Source organism: Neoarius graeffei, chromosome 27 (genome assembly GCF_027579695.1).
Source record: "Neoarius graeffei isolate fNeoGra1 chromosome 27, fNeoGra1.pri, whole genome shotgun sequence".
Classification (NCBI taxonomy): Eukaryota; Metazoa; Chordata; class Actinopteri; order Siluriformes; family Ariidae; genus Neoarius; species Neoarius graeffei.
The window spans coordinates 43,498,748-43,521,082 of record NC_083595.1 but is presented as its reverse complement, the minus strand read 5'-3'; the positions used below and the strand labels follow the sequence as shown (position 1 = coordinate 43,521,082).

Below are 22,335 nucleotides of genomic sequence, written 5' to 3'. Positions count from 1 at the left end.
TACAGCCACGGCGCCTATAAGCTTGCACTATCTGTACATTATATCCAATTTTTATATACATGTTGTATGTGGACAGCATTGCATGTTGAGCTGCCTGGATTTGTGCCCCGTAGCAAATGAGAATGCGGTGACTCGAAGCACTGGTTCCTTTCGGTCTCTGAGCAGAGCTGAGGGACAATGAACTGCTCTTTTCAGCCACGAGTCATTCAGAAAGTGGAATTTGGACTCTTAACAGTGAGGTTTGGCTGGACTGAATACCCCTTATTCTCTCACTTTTGTTTAGCTTTTGGATGACTGGGCGGAGTTGAAGAATAAAGTTAAGCAGTTACGGCATGGCCAAATAACAATCGGACATTCTTTCCGTTTGAAATTTCAAAGTGTTTTTCGAAGGTTTTTCAAGTTTGGCTTGTAAATGAAAGACGGGATAGACCGACACACCCAACAGGCCCTGTTAATGTGGTCTACGTAGATATATTCTGTGCGAATATCTTGACAAGCATTTGGAGCGCACAAAAAAAAAAGAAGAAAAACACACACGCACACACACAAAAAAAAAAACGTGGAATGATTTTTCCATGTAAGAGGAACTGCCCTCCCTGTTTGTATAGGCACTGAGACCACAGGTGCTGCTAGTCAGCAAATTATTTCCTAAGGTCCGACCTGTAGAGTCGTAACTTTCCTTCACCTCAATGCTGACTTTTTAAAAATGTAAAGGTGGAATTTATATTCCTAAGAAATAAAGTCAGCATGAGGCTAGCGTATTAGCCAGCAGCATGATTTAACAGAGGCCTCGAAAGCAGCAGGTATATAAATAGCTAAAGAAAGAGCGACGGGAACTCTGAAACTACAGCTGTGTTGGTTTTCTGCTATGTGGCACACTGTTTGCCGGTGGTGTTGTTACTAGACTCCTCAGATAGACACATGGATTCCTCCTCTTCCCAGAAGGTTGTGTGGCAGATGATGGGAGAGAATGGGGCGGCTGCCTCCTGGACAACACGAGAGGCTGCATTTCCTGTTGCTGCTGAGAGAGGGCGTTCTCATCCTCTTCATCTTTGCCTCCGGGGGGGAAGTGGAACTGGGCCGAAGTGGGAGGCCATGTGGGTGCGGAGAGTCTGGAGAGGGTGCTGACATGCGGGTGCTGTGGTTCCTGAAGGACCGAAGGCGAGGCCAGGCTCTCCAGTGAGGAGATGCTCTGGTTCCAGGCCTGCTGCAGGTCTATGGGGATGATTTTAGTGGCCTCGCTGGACACACATGGAGGCAGAGAGTCCACATCTTCCTTCCAGGGCAGGTTTTTCTCTCCGCACGTGGGAGATGGGGGAGCGACAGATGGGCTCTGACACACCTCCAAGACAGATGAGTCTGTGGAGGAAAAAAAACGCAAAAGAAAACGATTCATTCGAGCCCAGACATTCGACATTTTTGTGCAGAACAGCGAAAAGTTTTCCTTTACTTTACATTCACTCGCGTAGCGACTGCTAGCGCTGTTGCTTGTGGACGATTTTTATAGGATTTGTTGCTTTGCATAATCGTAATACATAATCGGCTTAAAATCGTCTTATTTTTTGAATAAAGATAAGCTACAACACTAGATTGCTGTATATCACAGCGAAGATGAATGCGTAAATGCAACCGGTTTGAAGGTGTGCATTATTTTCCTAAATAATGTTATTAGTGAATAATGAAAGTAGTTCTGGCTGTAACATTAACGACAGGGTAACATGTCAAGTTCAAGTCAAGTCAAGTTTATTTCTATAGCGCTTTTATTAATAGACATTGTCACAAAGCAGCTTTACAGAATTTGAACGACTTAAAATATGAGCTAATTTTATCCCTAATCTATCCCCAATGAGCACGCCTGTGGCGACGGTGGCAAGGAAAAACTCCCTCAGACGACATGAGGAACATCAATCCGCTTGTTCTAATATGTTACTGTTTCCATAGTAACAGCTTTCACACAGGGACTTATGCAGCAGATGCGCTATAATCTGATAAGAATAATAAATAGATTTAAAGATTTGTTACTGTTGAACAAAATAAAACATACAGCCAAATTGATGTGGTGATGTATTTTGTTAGCAGACAATTTTTTAACATTTATGGAAGGAGTCTCGGTTGTAAGTGCTTTGTAAGAGTCGTGGTGCTTAGCAAAGTTTCTAAACACAAGAAAGTGTTCAGGACAGAGAGAGAGAGAGAGAGAGAGAGAGAGAGAGGCAGCTATAATGCCTACAGCGATGCTCTTATGGCTGAGGACTACAGTTGACTTGCTAACTTTAGGACTGCGATTGTCATGAACAGTTTTGCACTCAAGTTTCCATCAATAAAGAGTTTATAACATCAACGAAACTGACTTCATGTTAAAACCCTTAATGTTATAATCATGTTGTCTGTTGTCGCCCAAATGAGGATGGGTTCCCTTTTGAGTCTGGTTCCTCTCGAGATTTCTTCCTCATGTCGTCTGAGGGAGTTTTTCCTTGCCATCGTCGCCACAGGCCTGCTCATTGGGGATAGATTAGGGATAAAATTAGCTCATGTTTAAAGTCACTAAAATTCTGTAAAGCTGCTTTGCGACAATGTCTATAGTTAAAAGCGCTATAGAAATAAATTTGACTTGACTTGACTTACTGCAGTAGCTCACACGGCCGCACCACGAGAAACCTGATTCGTTCATGATTAGCTAAGTTGCTCTACATGAGAACAATTACAACAATTAGATCTTCCAAACAAAACAATTAGAATCAAAATCCATTGAAAATTCAAGGAGTAGCAGCAATTTTTGTGAATTGTGGACGGACAGCCGATGGACGCTGCGTGATGGCAAAAGCTCATCGCCCTACAACCAGTGAGCTAATAGTAAGAACAGGAACTTACTTGTCTAATGGATGTTCCGTAACATTAATCTAAATATAAACCAGTAAAAAGCATGATGTGTCATGCATTCATAAATGAAACGAAATCCTTGACAGATCGCTGTGGTATAAGCAAAATAACACACGCCAGACCGTGCTGTTATACGAAAAAAAAAAGCACTTCTGTGGGGTGGTGACATCACACTCCTTCTAGTGTGCACTAATTTCACATAATAGCACAGTCTGTTATTCCTTATGTATTTTGGGGTTTTCCTTCATTACCTGATTTGGGTCGCGCCTTTGGGGTTTCGAAACCTCTGTGAGCCACAAAGGTTATCCCGACATCCTCATCCTTCTCTGGCTCTGAATGCTCCGCCTTCTCATCCCCAGGCTCCAGTGGCATTACCACAGGATCTATACATACACATATATAAAGTTGCTACAGTTAGGGATATACACTACCATTTAAAAGTTTGGGGTCACTTTGAAATGTCCTTATTTTTGAAAGAAAAGCACTGTTCTTTTCAATGAAGATCACTTTAAACTAATCAGAAATCCACTCTATACATTGCTAATGTGGTAAATGACTATTCTAGTTGCAAATGTCTGGTTTTTGGTGCAATATCTCCATAGGTGTATAGAGGCCCATTTCCAGCAACTATCACTCCAGTGTTCTAATGGTACAATGTGTTTGCTCATTGCCTCAGAAGGCTAATGGATGATTAGAAAACCCTTGTACAATCATGTTAGCACAGCTGAAAACAGTTGAGCTCTTTAGGCTACATCCACACGACAACGGCAACGAGATGTTATTTAAAAATATATCGCGTCCAAATGGGCAATGATCAGTAAAATATCAGGTCCATATGGCAACGCAACGCTTGCTGAAAACGATGCAATACACATGCCACACCACTAGGGGCGCTGTAAGACGGTCCCTTCGGAGACACCAGAACAATAGAAGAAGTAAGGACGCATGCGCATAAACTATTATGCGCGAGACTTCATATTAGCCACAAAGTCAGGAAAATCTGTTCGTAAAATTACATTATAATGACCAAATACAATGAAAAGTATTTTTCCAGTCTCACCTGTGAAAGGTAATCCCATGTGATCTCGTTTGGACGGCAAACCTGTTGGTACAGTTAAACGCAGCTAATCTTTATTCTCCGCTTTGACCTATCCAATATGGCGGCGAGGATGACGTATGATTCTACGCGGAAGGCGGCGTCTTTAATGGTCCGGAATAAATTGAATGCTACATGTTGATGGATTAATTTGTTTCTCACCTGTGAAAGGTAATCCCATGTGATCTCGTTTGGACGGTAAACCTGTTGGTACAGTTAAATGCAGCACATGAGTCTTTATTCTCCGCTTTGACCTATCCAATATGGCGGCGAGGCTGACGTATGATTCTACGCGGAAGGCGGCGTCTTTAATGGTCCGGAATAAATTGAATGCTACACGTTGATGGATTAATTTGTTCTTCTACGCCCTTTTTGAGGAATGTATTGTAGGACTTAAAGCAACATCTGAAGAGGTGAGATCGCTCCTTTTTTTCCCTATTTTTGCTGGCGGGATTGACTCTGCCCTAAGGGCAGAGTCTCTCTCTCTCTCACTTTGCACCATTACACAATAAATATTCACAGTGAAAATATTTTGTAAGCGGGTTTCATGAACCAAGTTATAGGATTTGTTGACAACTCGCATCGAGTTCGTTACACTTCTACCCGGCGTGAAGCACTCAAAGTCATGTGGTTGTGACGTCATCGTAAACAAATCCGTTCTACTCATCCAGACGACTTCACAACGGCAACGTTGCCAGATCTTTCCACTCTGGGACCCGTTCTCAAAAAGATTGCGTTTTGGGCACCCAAAACGCCGGTGCCGTGTGAACGCCAGGCCTAAACGATAAGCAATTGTATCGGAGTCACCTGAATCCGTTGCCGTGTGGACAGGGCCTTAGAGAAGCTATAAAACTGACCTTCCTTTGAGCAGATTGAGTTTCTGGAGCATCACATTTGTGGGGTCGATTAAATGCTCAAAATGGCCAGAAAAATGTCTTGACTATATTTTCTATTCATTTTACAACTTATGGTGGGAAATAAAAGTGTGACTTTTCATGGAAAACACAAAATTGTCTGCATGACCCCAAACTTTTGAACGGTAGTGTAGGTCATATGAGAAAAATATCATATCAAGACAAATTTCCAGGCTACATGATGAAAATATAAAAACGTTTAGATTTGATAACAGCATGCCAGTAAAACAGTAGTGATTCTTGTATCTATAAAATAATATTATTTATCCAGGAAAAGGAAGGTAAATGACAAAAAAATGGTTTTATATATTATTATGACCCTGTGTTCACCTCCTCAAGGCTAGATAACGAATATCAAGCGGTTTCAGAAGCACTTTGCTTGATTTTGTCGAAAACATCCTGTTTCTCTGCAAAATTATACATTATCTCATCATACTGTTCAGCCCTACCCACACTAGGCCCACTTCCTTTATAATGTAGACGAAACTTAGGCGTTTCGGTGTTAGGTGTTTAATTACACCTTCATCCTTGTCCATAATCTTTCTCCAAACACGTGCTTGGTGAAAACAGCAATGATGATGAAACTCCCCCACTGCACATACTCTAGCGCACTTGTGACATCCTTGAAGATTTGAAACAAGAACATGTAGAGCACCTTTGTCTTGCCAGCTGACATTTCTCCTGGGCTTTTCGATGGTTTCTTGCTCCTTTGCATCTGAACCTTTGCGCTGTAACAGGATGAAAGGTTTTGAAGTGACAGATTATTAAAGCTATCAATTAATATTTTTTATAGAGTTTATACAGATATTATTTTTAAAAACCATTGAGTATAAATACACAGGAAATCGTGCACGCTCTGATCGAGAAATTCGGGCTATTTCTCGATAATCACCTCGAGCGAATGGCGGCCAATCACTTTGTCACCGTAAGTGAGGAAGAATTACAAATGATGAAAGAAAATGCTGTTCCTAAAAGCACTAAAGATGCTCTGAAGTTTTGTCTAATACTATTCAAAGGTAAGGTGGAATTGTGGTTTGTTTTATCTTTTTTAAAACAAAGTATTTTATGTGACTTGGCGGAGATAAGCCTGTGTCGCACCTTTATTACATTTGCATGCCAATTTTGAAGTTTGAAATAAATGATTTTTTTAAATACGATTTTTTATTTTCTGAAATAATCACCTGTATGCTTATACTAAAACAATTATCCGCCTGAGGCTCAGTGAATATCGGTGAATGAGTCTCGGTTATTATTCACCAATATTCACTTCACCTTCAGCGAATCTCATCTCATCTCATCTCATCTCATTATCTCTAGCCGCTTTATCCTGTTCTACAGGGTCGCAGGCAAGCTGGAGCCTATCCCAGCTGACTACGGGCGAAAGGCGGGGTACACCCTGGACAAGTCGCCAGGTCATCACAGGGCCAACACATAGACACAGACAACCATTCACACTCACATTCACACCTACGGTCAATTTAGAGTCACCAGTTAACCTAACCTGCATGTCTTTGGACTGTGGGGGAAACCGGAGCACCCGGAGGAAACCCACGCGGACACGGGGAGAACATGCAAACTCCACACAGAAAGGCCCTCGCCGGCCACAGGGATCGAACCCGGACCTTCTTGCTGTGAGGCGACAGCGCTAACCACTACACCACTGTGCCGCCCCCTTCAGCGAATAATTATTAATTATAAGCTGAAGGGAAAAATTAAAGTTCATTTTTTTCCCCAGACAGCTTTTCTGTTCATTTAAAAACAAAACGTGTTTCCTAGGAAACAGGTAAGAAGAAAAACCATGTTATGACTTGTTTCGTATTGTGCTTAATCCTTCTCTACTAATAGATGAGGAGGCTTTATTATTCATGTTCTGTGAGGTAAATGACACCAGCCTTGATGTAAGAGTAAAGATAGAACATTCCTTAATGCACTTGCTTTTTCCTCACTGATTCAACTACACAAATACATAATGGCCCTTATTCAACGTTGCCCAGAAACAAAGTAGAGATCTAAGCGCCAGAAATAACATGAATCCACTTATAAAAACAAGCAGTGATTTGAACACAGATGATGAAGCAGATTCAGCTGCATGAACGCAAGCTCCCATCCACTATTCCCTTGTTTAAATGTCATATGCATACATCACACCCCAATTGACCTTAAAATATATACAACCCCGATTCCAAAAAAGTTGGGACAAACTACAAATTGTAAATAAAAACGGAATGCAATGACGTGGAAGTTTCAAAATTCCATATTTTATTCAGAATAGAACATAGATGACATATCAAGTGTTTAAACTGAGAAAATGTATCATTTAAAGAGAAAAATTAGGTGATTTTAAATTTCATGACGACAACACATCTCAAAAAAGTTGGGACAAGGCCATGTTTACCACTGTGAGACATCCCCTTTTCTCTTTACAACAGTCTGTAAACGTCTGGGGACTGAGGAGACAAGTTGCTCAAGTTTAGGGATAGGAATGTTAACCTGTTCTTGTCTAATGTAGGATTCTAGTTGCTCAACTGTCTTAGGTCTTTTCTGTCGTATCTTCCGTTTTATGATGCGCCAAATGTTTTCTATGGGTGAAAGATCTGGACTGCAGGCTGGCCAGTTCAGTACCCGGACCCTTCTTCTACGCAGCCATGATGCTGTAATTGATGCAGTATGTGGTTTGGCATTGTCATGTTGGAAAATGCAAGGTCTTCCTTGAAAGAGACGTCGTCTGGATGGGAGCATATGTTGCTCTAGAACCTGGATATACCTTTCAGCATTGATGGTGTCTTTCCAGATGTGTAAGCTGCCCATGCCACACGCAGTAATGCAACCCCATACCATCAGAGATGCAGGCTTCTGAACTGAGCGCTGATAACAACTTGGGTCGTCCTTCTCCTCTTTAGTCCGAATGACACGGCGTCCCTGATTTCCATAAAGAACTTCAAATTTTGATTCGTCTGACCACAGAACAGTTTTCCACTTTGCCACAGTCCATTTTAAATGAGCCTTGGCCCAGAGAAGACGTCTGCGCTTCTGGATCGTGTTTAGATACGGCTTCTTCTTTGAACTATCGAGTTTTAACTGGCAACGGCGGATGGCACGGTGAATTGTGTTCACAGATAATGTTCTCTGGAAATATTCCTGAGCCCATTTTGTGATTTCCAATACAGAAGCATGCCTGTACGTGATGCAGTGCCGTCTAAGGGCCCGAAGATCACGGGCACCCAGTATGGTTTTCCGGCCTTGACCATTACGCACAGAGATTCTTCCAGATTCTCTGAATCTTTTGATGATATTATGCACTGTAGATGATGATATGTTCAAACTCTTTGCAATTTTACACTGTCGAACTCCTTTCTGATATTGCTCCACTATGTCGGCGCAGAATTAGTGGGATTGGTGATCCTCTTCCCATCTTTACTTCTGAGAGCCGCTGCCACTCCAAGATGCTCTTTTTATACCCAGTCATGTTAATGACCTATTGCCAATTGACCTAATGAGTTGCAATTTGGTCCTCCAGCTGTTCCTTTTTTGTACCTTTAACCTTTCCAGCCTCTTATTGCCCCTGTCCCAACTTTTTTGAGATGTGTTGCTGTCATGAAATTTCAAATGAGCCAATATTTGGCATGAAATTTCAAAATGTCTCACTTTCGACATTTGATATGTTGTCTATGTTCTATTGTGAATACAATATCAGTTTTTGAGATTTGTAAATTATTGCATTCCGTTTTTATTTACAATTTGTACTTTGTCCTAAATTTTTGGACTCGGGGTTGTATAATTTAAATCAAACACGGCCTAATTTGGGCAGGTGTTGTGGCAGTGAGTCAATAAAAGGAAAGCAAACATTTATCCAAGCTCTAAGTAAAGAATTAAATCATGAAAATAGAAAAATGAATGCATGCTGAAATTGAGGCGCTGGTTGCCGAGGGTGCTTCAGGCAAAACATTATTTTTGATATAGTCATGAATGTCATAAGAAAGGCACATGAAATCAAAACTCAATAAATATATAATAACTGAATCTAATAACTGACATCACAGGTTGATGTTGGCATTACTTGCACCATGAGAGTTTGTTTTTATTTATCTTCCGTTCAATACTGCCATGTTTACAAAGTTTTTATCTTCATTGATCACGATTCTTGTTTTTAGCACTATTAATGCACATTCACATGTACTAAGCATAAAAAAAAATCAAATTATATATAATGTTTTTTAATCGTTACATTTTTATCTGCATATTGTATAGTCGGCTTGTTCTTGGGATCTCCCCCCCCCAAATTCTGCAGTATACTGTATATATGTTATTTACCAGCTGGGAGGTCCGTATCGTGAAATACCGTGACCGAGGTTTTGAAAGTACTGAGCGAGGCCCTCTGGGCCGAGGTCAGTATTCAAGGCCGAGGTCACGGTATTTCACCATACGGACCGACCTTAAGCTGGTAAATAATATATTTATTTTTTTCTTTACCAAATTCTAACGGAAAACGAGAGCGCCCGAAAGAGAAAACTGAGCCGAGCCGCCATTTTGAATCCTCATTCACGGCTGTAATGCAAATGGCTTCCTCCTCGGTATACAAGTGCACTTCCATGGCAGGAAAAAAACTACATTTTGCTGCCTATGTAGTCCCCTATTTATACAAATAGGAGTCTTTCAGGATTCAGCCATGTTTTTGCTCGGCGTTAGCAACAGTTACAGGTTTTCAGCTTTCTCCTGAAATGTTTTCTTTTATTTCTTCTTCCTCAGGGTAGTAAAACTCGCGTTCGCTGTGAACACTGTCGTTATCGCTATCCATGCTGTCAAATTAATGCTATTCTCCTGAGAAATGCTGGCAAAAATGTATAAGATTTTTGATAATCTTATAAATAAATCTTATAAAAAAAGATAAATGTTGACAAAAAATTCTACTATGTTTGTTGTTGTTGCGAACAAGTGAGTCGCCAGAGGTCTGTAACCGGGGTCCGTACCGTAGGATACAGACCCGCTCACCAGCCAATCAGAGCGCAGGATTTGGGCCGCGAAAAAAACAATTTATGTTATTCTATCACTGGATATGAGCAATTGCGCGCTCTGATTGGCTACTCTACTACTAGGCTATCAGCTCATATACCGTGAGTAGAGTAAAACAAAATAGCGAACCGTGTTTCTGAACCTACCGAGGATGAAATAAAAACTCTACTCGAAAACAAAACCCCAAAAAATACACACAAAAAAAAGCAACAAAATAAGGAGTGAAAGTATTTGATGGTAAGAACATATATATTTTTTATTTTTCAAGAATTATTATTATTGCATTTTTCACAAATTGCTCCTGTCATTTCGCCGGCTTGTTTACATTCTAAGCGGAAATTATTTTGTCGGGAGTTTTGTGTAAAGTTTTTATTTATCAAATTTGCAAAAAATAAAAATGCGTTTTTTCAAAATCCAATGAACGTGGATATAATAAAACAGTTATTCCACTCAATCTTGTCGTACATGGCTTATAGACAACTTGGTGCTACGCACCTCATCAACTATCAGCTCATGTACGACTCGATTTTGTGGAATAACTTAATTGTACAGCGTGTCTTTTTCTTTTTGCATGTCTGATAACTTGCTGCTGTAACATAATTTCCCAGCTTGGGATCAATAAAGTAAATAAATCAATCTATCTATCTATGCACACAGATAGTTATGGAAGCATAATTAGCTTGTTTTTTTATTTTTAAAACGGAACTGTTTTCCAAATTTATGTGGCATGAGAATTTTATTAATCGCTATGTTTTAAAATAAAGCTTGATTTATAAATAGAGGTGAACAAAGTTCAAATCTTGAACCTTCATCGGGTGCAGCTTAGATGTGTTTCATAAAGATACACACAACTTGCTGAATAAGGGCCATGTATGGCAGATCATTATCAAACACACTAAATGTAATGCACAGGCTAACCTCTCTCTCTCTCTCTCTCTCTCTCTCTCTCTCACACACACCTTTTCCTCTTTAACACCATGTCGCCCTGTGCCAGGCGTGACTAAAGAGCTTCAGCCCTGTGCCTGTGCTTCTGACCCTGCACAGTAAGAGCAGAAGCAGATGGCTGAAGTGATGCTGAGCTCTTGCCTTTTTCTGGCTGCGGTCCTTCTTGTGTCGTTTGTACTGGGTGGATTTGAAGGACTCCAGGCGGCTGCGCATGTTTCTCTGGAACACCTCCCGGTCCTGCCTCTCCTGATCGCCTGCCGTCATGAAGTGTCGACTGTAGTGAGACTGATACTGCAGGACGACAGAGAGAAGGATTACAGTCGGTTCTAAGTCCAGAATTTGTATACAATCCAATATTGCATCCAACAGCATGACACAAGTTTTAGTTCAATGAGACATGAAAGACACCTGTTCTATACAGACCTTATGATTTTACTTCTTTGTATAATTAATAATTCTTCCTACGCCGTGTTGATTTCTCTATACTGTTAATATTTATATATTAGCCAAAATTAAAAGTGCCATATTTGACGATAGCTGACTTTTAGTTGCTTTTATCATACTCTTTAATCATAATACTCATTTCTGAAACTTTTGACCCTTGTGCTACTTGATGAGCGATGCCTCTGAATAAATTAGTGTAATTTATGGTTATGCATCATTTTACTGATTAAATATTTTTTAAAAAAGTACTTATCTTAAAAGTTATATTAGGTGACAGATAATTTCTTCATTTTGTCTCATCTCATCTCATTATCTCATTATACGGGCGAAAGGCGGGGTACACCCTGGACAAGTCGCCAGATCATCGCAGGGCTGACACATAGACACAGACAACCATTCACACTCACATTCACACCTACGGTCAATTTAGAGTCACCAGTTAACCTAACCTGCATGTCTTTGGACTGTGGGGGAAACCGGAGCACCCGGAGGAAACCCACACGGACAACATGCAAACTCCGCACAGAAAGGCCCTCGGCGGCTACGGGGCTCGAACCCGGACCTTCTTGCTGTGAGGCGACAGCGCCAACCACTACACCACCGTGCCGCCCCTTCTTCATTTTGTAAAAGTAAAAAAAAAAAAATCTGAGCCACTCTTTTTTGTGGCTAAATCTCAAGCTATTGGGCGTGTAATACACTACATACAGTATGTACTAAAATATCATTACGTCATAACCTTATACTGTAAGATTCAAGAAAGGCTTGCTGTATACTGAAGAAAGTTTCCTAATACAAAGAGGATTAGTGTGTGTGTGTGTGTGTGTGTGTGTACCCGTCTCCTGGGTTTGTACAGATTCCCAGCCAGTACATGATGTGTTTCTGTTTCTTCTTCAACCTTTGCACCAGGGTTTGTGTCAATCACCTGAAGATCCAGACACACCCCACTACCATTCTCTCTCCTGGAAACACAATGCACACACACACGCACACACACACATCAATATCAAGAACATTTTTGCTGTTTTTACTCAAAATATTATTATTACTCTCTCAATCCACACTGCTACGCACACATAAGCGTTTAGCTTGCACTCACAGGTAGTTGGTAACGTTGGTCACCTCTGGAAAGGACGTTCTGCTGGCCATAGAGGGGAGTGAGAGTCGAGCAGAGGTCAAAACGTTTCCACCCTGACACAGGAAGTGATACAATAATCAATCAAATATGTTGGTTATGAACATTTATTCTGTGTGTACAGGTTTGTAAAGTTTATAGTCCCTTATAGTTTACAGTCGTAGTCTCTTGCTGAACTGGACTGATCACGGAGATGGCAGGAATAATAATAATCACGAAAGATCACTCAGTCCTGGTATATGACTAGCTAATCACCCTGGACAGGACTAAAGCATTTTAAATCATTGTGCGTCTCTGTCTTCTCTCAACACACAAATTAACTGCGCTCAGAAACATGGAGATCACAGACAATAATATACAAGATCTAATAATACCACTACAAACTCATAAACAAGCTTTCCACGAGCAAGCAAGCACGAGAAATAAATAAATCTGAGGTTTGTTGCATGCAAGCATGAATAAAGTGCTTTTCCACAAAGACTGAAATGATTTCCTGAGCCATGTAGTCACCAGAAAGCCTATTATAAATATATATTTCTTTCTCTTGTCATCTGGGTGGTCAGGAAGAACTATAAAAGAAATGGCTTTCACCATCACGCCAACTGTGCTAATATTAGCGGCCGGGACAACTCCAGTCAGGAAGCTGAGCGCTATGAAACTCAAGGCTGCAGGAAATGACATTCCTCAACCTTATGAGCTGCATGACACTTTCTGTTGAAGGCTACTGAAACCTCATATCCACCTCGCACTTTCCTTAGCACAGCTTGCAGTGCGGTTCTCCATACGATATAGAGGGGCACCGTTTGTTTTTTGTGAATCTAGAAAAAAAAAAGAAACTAAGATAAATCACGTCAGATCTTTTTCACGTTTTAATGTGATACAGCAACCAAAAAACTGGGGTAAAAAAAGAAAAACAAATAAAAATGGGACATGTGACTATGCTTAGGATTGGCCAATCATTACATTACATTACAGGCATTTAGCAGACGCTCGCTTATCCAGAGCAACGTACAACATACCCAGAGCAACCTGGGGAGCAGTTGGGGGTTCGGTGCCTTGCTCAAGGGCACGTCAGCCATTTCTGCTGGTCCAGGGAATTGACCCGACAATGTTTTGATCCCAAAGCTGCTTCTCTGAACATTAAGCCATGGCTTCCCCGAAGCATGTCAAACTCAACCCTAGTCCCTCTAAAACAGGAAGGCTTAGCTCCATTTATCAAGGGGGCTGTCAAGAGACCTACAGCTACATTAAAGGAGCTGACAAGTACTGGTCATTCCTTGCACATGACAACAACCTCTCATCTTTTTTTAAGATTTTTTTTGGGGCTTTTTTCACCTTTATTGGATAGGACAGTGTAGAGACAGGACAGGAAATGAGCGGGAAGGGATCGGGAAATGACCTCGGGTCGGAATCGAACCCGGGTCCCCGGATTTATGGTATGGCGCCTTAGCCACGACGCCCCAACCTCTCATCTTCTTAACACGTCTGGGCTACAGGGTAGCATGAGCGAGAACATCCATGCCTGTCTGAATTTTGCCAAAACATACATACAATCACTGCATACCATGTAGCAAAATGAATTATGGTCTGATGAGACCGATGCAGACTTTTTTTAGTGACAGTTAGTGCAAAACAAGACAGATAATCCTGCTAAAAATGGGTAAACCATACCCATGATGAAGCATGGTGATGGCAGCATCATACAGCTGGGACTGGGGCTGTCTAGCCCAGGAAATAATGGGTAGTTCCAGATACCAAACTGTTTTGGCTGAAATCCTGCAGGCTTCTGTTAGCCAGCTGAGAATGAAGAAAACTTTCACCTTCCGGCTTGATAACGACCCAAAGCACAAATCCAAGTCAACAAAGGAATGGCTTCAGAAGAAGAAGAAGAAGAAGAAGCCCAATGTTTTGGAAGGGCCCAAGCCGAGCCCAGCTCTAAATCCTACTGAAAAACCTGTGGAATGACTAGAAAAGGGTTGTGCACAGGAGATCCCCTTGCAATTTGATCAGGGGATTTTTGCAAGAAAGAGTAGAATAAAATTGCCAAATCAAGCTGGCTGACTCTTAATTAAAAAGAGTGCTATATTACAAGCAAAGTATGTTTTAAGTAAGTATTATCTTCTTCTTTTTCTCCCTTGTCCAGCACTGTTGCCAGGTCAGGGTACATGTGGACCCTATTGATCCACGTCATACTAATTGGCGCATTGCTTTACGCCGGATGCCCTTCCTGCCACAACCCTTCCATTTCTGGGCTTGGAAAACAACCATTCACACCTATGGGCAATTTAGAGTGGCCAATTAGCCTAACTGCATGTCTTTGGACTGTAGGAGGAAACCCACACAGACACAGATGCTGTGTTCACACTTATACCGGTACGAAAGTGGTATAACTGTATCGATACAAAGTATACCGGTACAGTTTAGTGCATCTGTCCACACTAGCGAGAAATGTTTGCGGTTTTCTTTCACGGTAGTTGAAATGCGCGTGCGCGAAATGTTTCCGTGGTTACCGAGTAACTTCCTTCCGAGAATATATGGCATCCGTTATTTCAAGATCTCGAGAAAACAAAACAATTATTTCATGATCTCAGCTGGATCACTGTATCTCCGTCGGTAGAGACGAAGCCGGGCCAGTCTTCTGCGGAGGTGCCGCGGACTAATTTTGAAATTATCCCTTATTAAAAGACTTAATGCAATCTCTCCCTGTGTCAACCCCTGATCAGAATATTGCCTTATTAGGTGATCGATTATTCCAGACATTCTAACGACCAAAGTTGCGTCTTTACAGAATGAGAAATAGCCCCAAAGTCAGCATATCACAAGTCTCTTGGCGCACCTGAATGAACCATTTCTCAGCTGTTTACTCGAGATCACGGAATAATTGTTTTGTTTTCTCGAGATCTCGAATTAGTGGTGTTGTTTTCTCGAGATCCTGAATTAATTATGTCGTTATCTCGGGATAACAAGGTGAATAAAAAAAAGGATTATATGAAGGGCCTCTCTCGGCTTCCGTACGGATGAAACAACGTGTGTGTGCTTTTTGTTGTCAATGTACAGTCTGTATTTCTGGTGGTCATTTATTCAGTCGAATCGTATAAAACGCGCGAGGCAGTTGAGAAAGAAACAAACGAATCTCCGTTCTTCACTATTTTATTCAGCGAAGACATCGATTGAGGTGTGTGACTTTGCGCATGCGCATTATATTTGTATCGATACAGAACCGCTTCGTCTGTCCACACTACAGCGAAGCGCTACAGTACCGATACTGTACCGGTACGAAACCCATACATTTGTGGGTTTCGTACCAATACAGTTATACCGCTACCGTACCGGTATAGTTGCTAGTGTCGACAGGTGTTGCGGTACGAAAGTAGTTTCGTATCGGTACAAAATCCCTAGTGTGGACAGGGTAAGGGAGAACATGTAAACTCCACACAGAAAGGCCCTCACTGGACACTGGGCTCAAACCCAGAACCTTCTTGTTGTGATGCAACAGTGCAAACCACTACACCACTATGGCACCTGCTTTAAGTAAGTATTATCTAAGGAGTTTTCCCTATTTCGATTTGTTTTTCACTTGAATTTTTTTTCACTCTTAAAGGTGGAAAAAGATCGGACATGATTTATCTTGACGGCATTTCTTACATCATAAAAACCTGCTCATTTTAACAGGGCTGTATCGATATCCACTGTATTTGGTGTCTGACAGACACTTTGAAAGTTTTATTTAGTTATTAGTCTGACGTTACCAGAGGTGGACAGTAACAAAGTAGACTTACTTGAGTACTGTACTTAAGTACACTTTTTGAGTATCTGTACTTTGAGTATTTTTATTTTTTTTTGGAAACTTATGACTTTAACTTCACTTCAAATATCGTACGTTTTACTCCAATACATTTCTGTCAAGCTCCTCGTTACTAGTTACTCTGAAGCAGCTTTGAAAGTAGATGTTTTTTCTTTTCTTTTCTAAAACGTGATGGTTTTTTTCGCACATGACACTGAAACAGTAATCACTAGGGTCACGTCACAGCCACAGACTGTATAAAATCAAGTTTAATGATTTCTCAGCAGCATTATTTGAACACGATCAGTTGATGGTAGAATGGAAGAAGGCGGTTCTTCTGAAGAACGCACGCACTCATGGCCATACCTAGAACCCATGTTTCAGTTTGCTGAAAGGGTTAAAGATTCGTTTCGTTTTAAATGTTTGCTTTGTTTGCTGAAAACGAACCACATCACGGCCTACAAAAACTCACCGTCCAACCTGCGGAAGCATATTGAGGTCTGTAAACGTTTTATTCCAAGAGAAAGCTTGCAATGAAGTTGTCTGTGCTTTTAGAGCTAGCGATAACATTGCGATAGCTATGCAGTCTGGTTAGTCAAATGACTTTCTATGGATTTGCCCGCCAAGTTGCCGTAGCCTTGTCCACGGCTAACGTTAACACATAGCTAGTTAACTTGGACGCTAAGTTAGCACGTCAAAACAGAGTTACGCTAACATGAATAACAGTAACTTATCTGAAGTCCTTTCAGAAATAGGTTTTAGCATAATCTTGCCAAATAAACAGAATGTAGAAATCTTTCTTTTCTAGTAGCGTGAGCTACCAAATATGATTTCGAGTTTGAAAAGAGTTTGCTAGCATGTCAGGTGGAGCTTCACCGACTAGCTAGCTTAACGTTAAACCACCATGATGGCACAGCATGCGTTCATTTTGTGAATTCACATTTCTGACTTTGGTAACGGCATTAGGTTTGTAAGCGTTGCGGCGATAATACAACGATGCGTTGACAGAAAACGTACTTTTAATACTTAAGTATTTTTAAAAGCAAGTACTTCGGTACTTTAACTTGAGTAAAAATCTGACTGGAGAACTTTCACTTGTATCGGAGTCACATTTGACCAGTGAGATCTGTACTTTGACTTAAGTAATGAAGTTGGGTACTTTGTCCACCTCTGGATGTTACTAACAAATAAAATGAGTCTCACTGAACATCTGTCAATCTTCAGTAATGAGTCAAAAATTTCTATTTGTGATATCGTGCCACATATTAGGCCCCACCCTCAAAAGGTTCAAGGTGGAGTTAGACTAAAAGGCTAGACATGTCGAGAGGTTTAATGTATGATGATTTGAGCATGTATTTCGATAATAGATTTTAGGTGAACTACACTTCCATTACTTGTTTGCTCCATAACCTCATAGCTTCAGTGCAAAAGTAAATAAACTGACATCTGACAACAAACATGCCTTATTTGATTGATTACATTGGTGGTTATTGTGTCAGTTAGCCCTTTATTAATGCCCACAACATTTATCAGGACAAGAGGGTAGGAACAGAGAGAGAGAGAGAGAGAGAGAGCGAGAGAGAGAGAGAGAACCTCATTCAACTGTCAAATTAAATCCAAAAAGGAAACGCCAGCCTGCCAATTTTTTTCAATAAAACACAGACGGAGTAACTTATTGTTAAAGAGATCAAGTGTAATATCAGTATCAGGTGGAAGTGATTTTTTTGGGACCGGTCATGTGAATCAGAGCTTTGCTCTTCCCTGTAATGAGTCTCTTGAAGTAACTTATTCCCCTCAGAGGACTAATACCAAACCTGAATACCAGCACTGACACTGATATCACCCTCCTGAGGCCCCCTCGCACTCTCTCTCTCTCTCTCTCTTATGTCAGCATGCTTGATTGGTATCTCGCAGTGCCCCGGTTCAGGTAGCAAACACATGCAATGAGCCAGGGGTGGCAAAGACACTTTGGCGTCAGTATGGACAACAAAAGAGAGGATTATACTCTCATCTCCGGAGCCGGAGAGACAGAGCTCACAGAGCCTGGGAGATTTCAGAGTCTTCTTTTACTTCTCAGTGATACACTGTGATGTTCTGGCCTCTCGAGGGCTTAACATCTCTAGTCAGTTCCAATTAGACATGGAAAAATCAGTCTCTGGTTTATCCTCTTCAGAGCGAGGGAGACTTTTCATAATCTGAAATTTTTCTTTAGCATCAGACAGGCAGAGTGAGAGAGAGAGGGACACACACTCATCCGATCTGTAATAGGTCTGTACATATATGATTCCAGTGTTTCACAATTGGCGTTAAAAATAAACAAGGCTGGGGGCGTCGTGGCTCAGGTGGATAAGGCGCCATACCATAAATCCGGGGACCCGGGTTCGATTCCGACCTGAGGTCATTTCCCAATCCCTTCCCGTCTCTCTCTCCCACTCATTTCCTGTCCTGTCTCTACACTGTCCTATCCAATAAAGGTGCAAAAAGCCCAAAAAAATATCTTTAAAAAATAAATAAATAAATAAACAAGGCTGATAACAGCTCAGAGAACTGAGCAAAGAGATGGAGAGAAGGGACAACGGCAAAAAGTATGGTGATTTATTGGAGTGGAGCTCCACTTAGTGGTCATGAATCACAACGCAGCAAAATTTCTTTCTTTCTATCTAATATCAGAGGTGGACAAAGTACCCAACTTCATGACTTAAGTCAAAGTACAGATCCCACTGGTCAAATCTTACTCCGATACAAGTGAAAGTTCTCCAGTCAAATTTTTACTTACCGTAAGTTAAAGTACCGAAGTACTTCCTTTTAAAAATACTTAAGTATTAAAAGTATGTTTTCTGTCAACGCATCGTTGTATTATTGCCACAACGCTTACAAACCTAACACCGTTACCAAAGACAGAAATGTGAATTCACAAAATGAACGCATGCTGTGCCATCATGGTGGTTTAACGTTAATCTAGCTAGTCGGTGAAGCTCCACCTGACATGCTAGCAAACTCTTTTCAAACTCAAAATTATATTGGGTAGCTAACGCTACTAGAAAAGAAAGATTTCTACATTCTGTTTATTTGGCAAGATGATGCTAAAACCTATTTCTGAAAGGACTTCAGTGAAGTTAACGTTATTCATGCTAGCGTAACTCTGTTTTGACGTGCTAACTTAGCGTCCAAGTTAACTAGCTATGTGTTAACGTTAGCCGTGGACAAGGCTACGGCAACTTGGCGGGCAAATCCATAGAAAGTCATTTGACTAACCAGACTGCATAGCTATTGCAATGTTATCACTAGCACTTAAAGCACAGACAACTTCACTGCAAGCTTTCTCTTGGAATAAAACGTTTACAGACCTCAATATGCTTCCGCAGGTTGGACGGTGAGATTTTGTAGGCTGTGATGTGGTTCGTTTTCAGCAAACAAAGCAAACATTTAAAACGAAATGAATCTTTAACCCTTTCAGAAAACTGAAACATGGGTTCTAGGTATGGCCATGGGTGCGTGCGTTCTCCAGAAGAACCGCCTCCTTCCATTCTGCCATCAACCATCAACTGATCGTGTTCAAATAACGCTGCTGAGAAATAATTGAACTTGATATTATACAGTCTATGGACGTGACGTGACCCTAGTGATTACTGATTGGCTGTCTCAGTGTCACCTGCGAAAAAACCATCACGTTTTAGAAAAGAAAAAAACATCCACTTTCAAAGCTGCTTCAGAGTAACGAGTAACGAGGACCTTGATAGAAATGTAGTGGAGTAAAAAGTATGATATTTGTCTTTCAAATGTAGTGAAGTTAAAGTCATAAGTTTCCAAAGAAAATAATACTTAAGTAAAGTACAGATACTCAAAAAGTGTACTTAAGTACAGTACTCAAGTAAATGTACTTCGTTACTGTCCACCTCTGATATATTATATATTTATATATACATACATACACACACACACACAGGATATTGAGAGAGAGAGAGAGAGAGAGAGAGAGAGAGAGAGAGAGAGAGAGAGAGAGAATATTACATGGTTGCGTGAAAATATGAAAGTTATCTTCGGGTGGTGAACATATTCACGAGTGAGTGAAGTGAACGAGTAAAAATATTTTCAACTCGAAAAGATAAACTTCATATCTTTGTGCCACTGTGTAATCTTCTTTAGATTATATGGACACACCCACAAATAAAAAATACACAAGTTAATCAAAAGAATTTTTATTTTGAACCAGTTCGCCATTTTGACAACGCGCATCTATCTGGTCAGCGGAAAAACACTGGGACTGACACGATCAGAGTGAAATATCAGTGATTCTTATACATACAGGACACTTTCTCGATGGAATAAAAACACTTATTCTATTCCTTTCTAGCGGGTTTCATTCATTTGTTTTGATAGCATGCAATATTGTTAGCATATCGCTTATCCTACGCGAATTACGTCACTCTACCCAATGGAGAATGAGCGTTGAATATGCTTTATGACATTACATGGTGGTCAAGACAACATGATGCAAATATCCAATGAGGACGTTTTCTGCTGTGCATGCCCAGAAGCATTTCTTTATAGAGAAAAACAGAAAGACGCGTTGAACACCCAAAAGGCAACCAAAACTTCAGTAGATATTCTTCACGCACATTTACAAGAGACAAACATACCAACGTACATTGAAAAACTGGAAAAGAGACATACTGGAGACGTAAAACTTCCGTGCTAGCGAGTGACAATTTGTAAACAAACATGGCTGCCAGGTTTGCTTTGTTAAATACGGAACATTTTGAGAGAATTTTGAAAGAGAAAGACGTGTTGAACGTCCGAAAGGAATGTGTATGTATAATGTGTATTTTTCGTGATAGATCAGATTTATTTTTTTCGCAGTCCGGTTTCCATCAAATCGTGCGTTCTGATTGGCTCGCGAGCGGTCCGGAATCCTACGATCCGGACCCCGGATACGGACCTTTGGTGACTCGCTCGTTCACAACAACAACAAACATAGTAGCAATTTTTTGTCAACATTTATTTTTGCATTTCTCAGTATAAAAACATTAATTTTACAGCATGGATAGCGATAACGACAGTGTTCACAGCGAAAGCGAGTTTTACTACCCTGATGAAGACAAAATAAAAGAAAACATTTCAGGAGAAAGCCGAAAACGAGCTTGTAGCAGGTTTGTTCTAAATATGTGACCCCTCACTGGATCCAGGGACACATGTCGGCCGAAACGAATCCGAGATAATCACAAAAGAAGCATTTTTTTTTCGAAATTTGTGATTTTCGTTTTTTTCCATCATGTGCAAGTTGAGATCTTGAAGAATGCAATCAGTATTTCAGATAATAGATTGTTTTGTTGGAAAAGCATACATTTTTTGTTGCAAATTGTCTCGTTTTTGTCAGGACTGTAGCCTGCTGGGGGGTGTGGGTAAATTACCATATGGGCCATTCACATGATGATTTAAGTCTTTTTTTTTTTCGCGAATCAGCTGTATGATACGAGCTGAGCGCATGGCTACTTAACTGCATACAGGCATGTAATTTCACTATGGAATGAGTTACTAAAAAGAGTGCAGAGGAGCCCCGCGAAGCAAACAGACACACGGTATTTACATCGGAGATGACCATTTCTAGCAAAAAAAACCCGCAACCTCGTTTTCCAGATTGAATGGAATACTTGAATGATCGGATGATACACGGACCGTTCTAGGACTACTTTCCATCGGAGGCATTGGTGTGTGCAAGGCGCCATTTCTCTTTCTGATGGGGTAAGTTTATTAATCTAAGGCTGTGTGGTTATTTTTGCATGTAACGGAGAGTGTTGTGGTTTGGTTAAGCCTAGGTCACAACTGGACGTACGATTTTTTGGCCGTGTGATTTTTGGCGTTTCCCAAATCGCTGCGGTTTTTTTTGTTCATGGAGAAAGACGCGCGTTGGCTGTAAGTTTGTCTTGCAACCTGAAAAAAACGTAAGCGCCCGTAGAGTTTGTTTGACATGACAAAGAACCTCTGCGGCCGGTCTGCGGCTCGAAAATCAGCACATCACACGCGCGCTCTCGTGCGTTTCTTGCGTTTTTTGCGTGTAGACCGGCCATAGGCGCACATACGGCCGGTTGTGACCGAGGCTTTACATGAAACTAGTGTTGTGTTAGTTGTGTCA

At 40.9% G+C, this 22,335-nt stretch overlaps 1 protein-coding gene across 1 annotated transcript in view; it reads right to left on the bottom strand.

The window, feature by feature from the left end:
• Positions 1–719: 719 nt before the first annotated feature.
• Positions 720–22,335, bottom strand: part of slc9a5 (solute carrier family 9 member A5) — a 75,137-nt gene continuing 53,521 nt past the window's right edge. Inside the window, exons 11-16 of the mRNA XM_060912076.1 lie at positions 12,383–12,474; positions 12,119–12,245; positions 10,984–11,133; positions 5,543–5,615; positions 3,129–3,260; positions 720–1,359 (exon numbers count right to left, since the gene is read on the bottom strand). Coding sequence (XP_060768059.1) covers positions 845–1,359; positions 3,129–3,260; positions 5,543–5,615; positions 10,984–11,133; positions 12,119–12,245; positions 12,383–12,474 — 1,089 coding nt within the window. The 3' untranslated portion in view covers positions 720–844. The remainder of the gene's footprint in view (positions 1,360–3,128; positions 3,261–5,542; positions 5,616–10,983; positions 11,134–12,118; positions 12,246–12,382; positions 12,475–22,335) is intronic.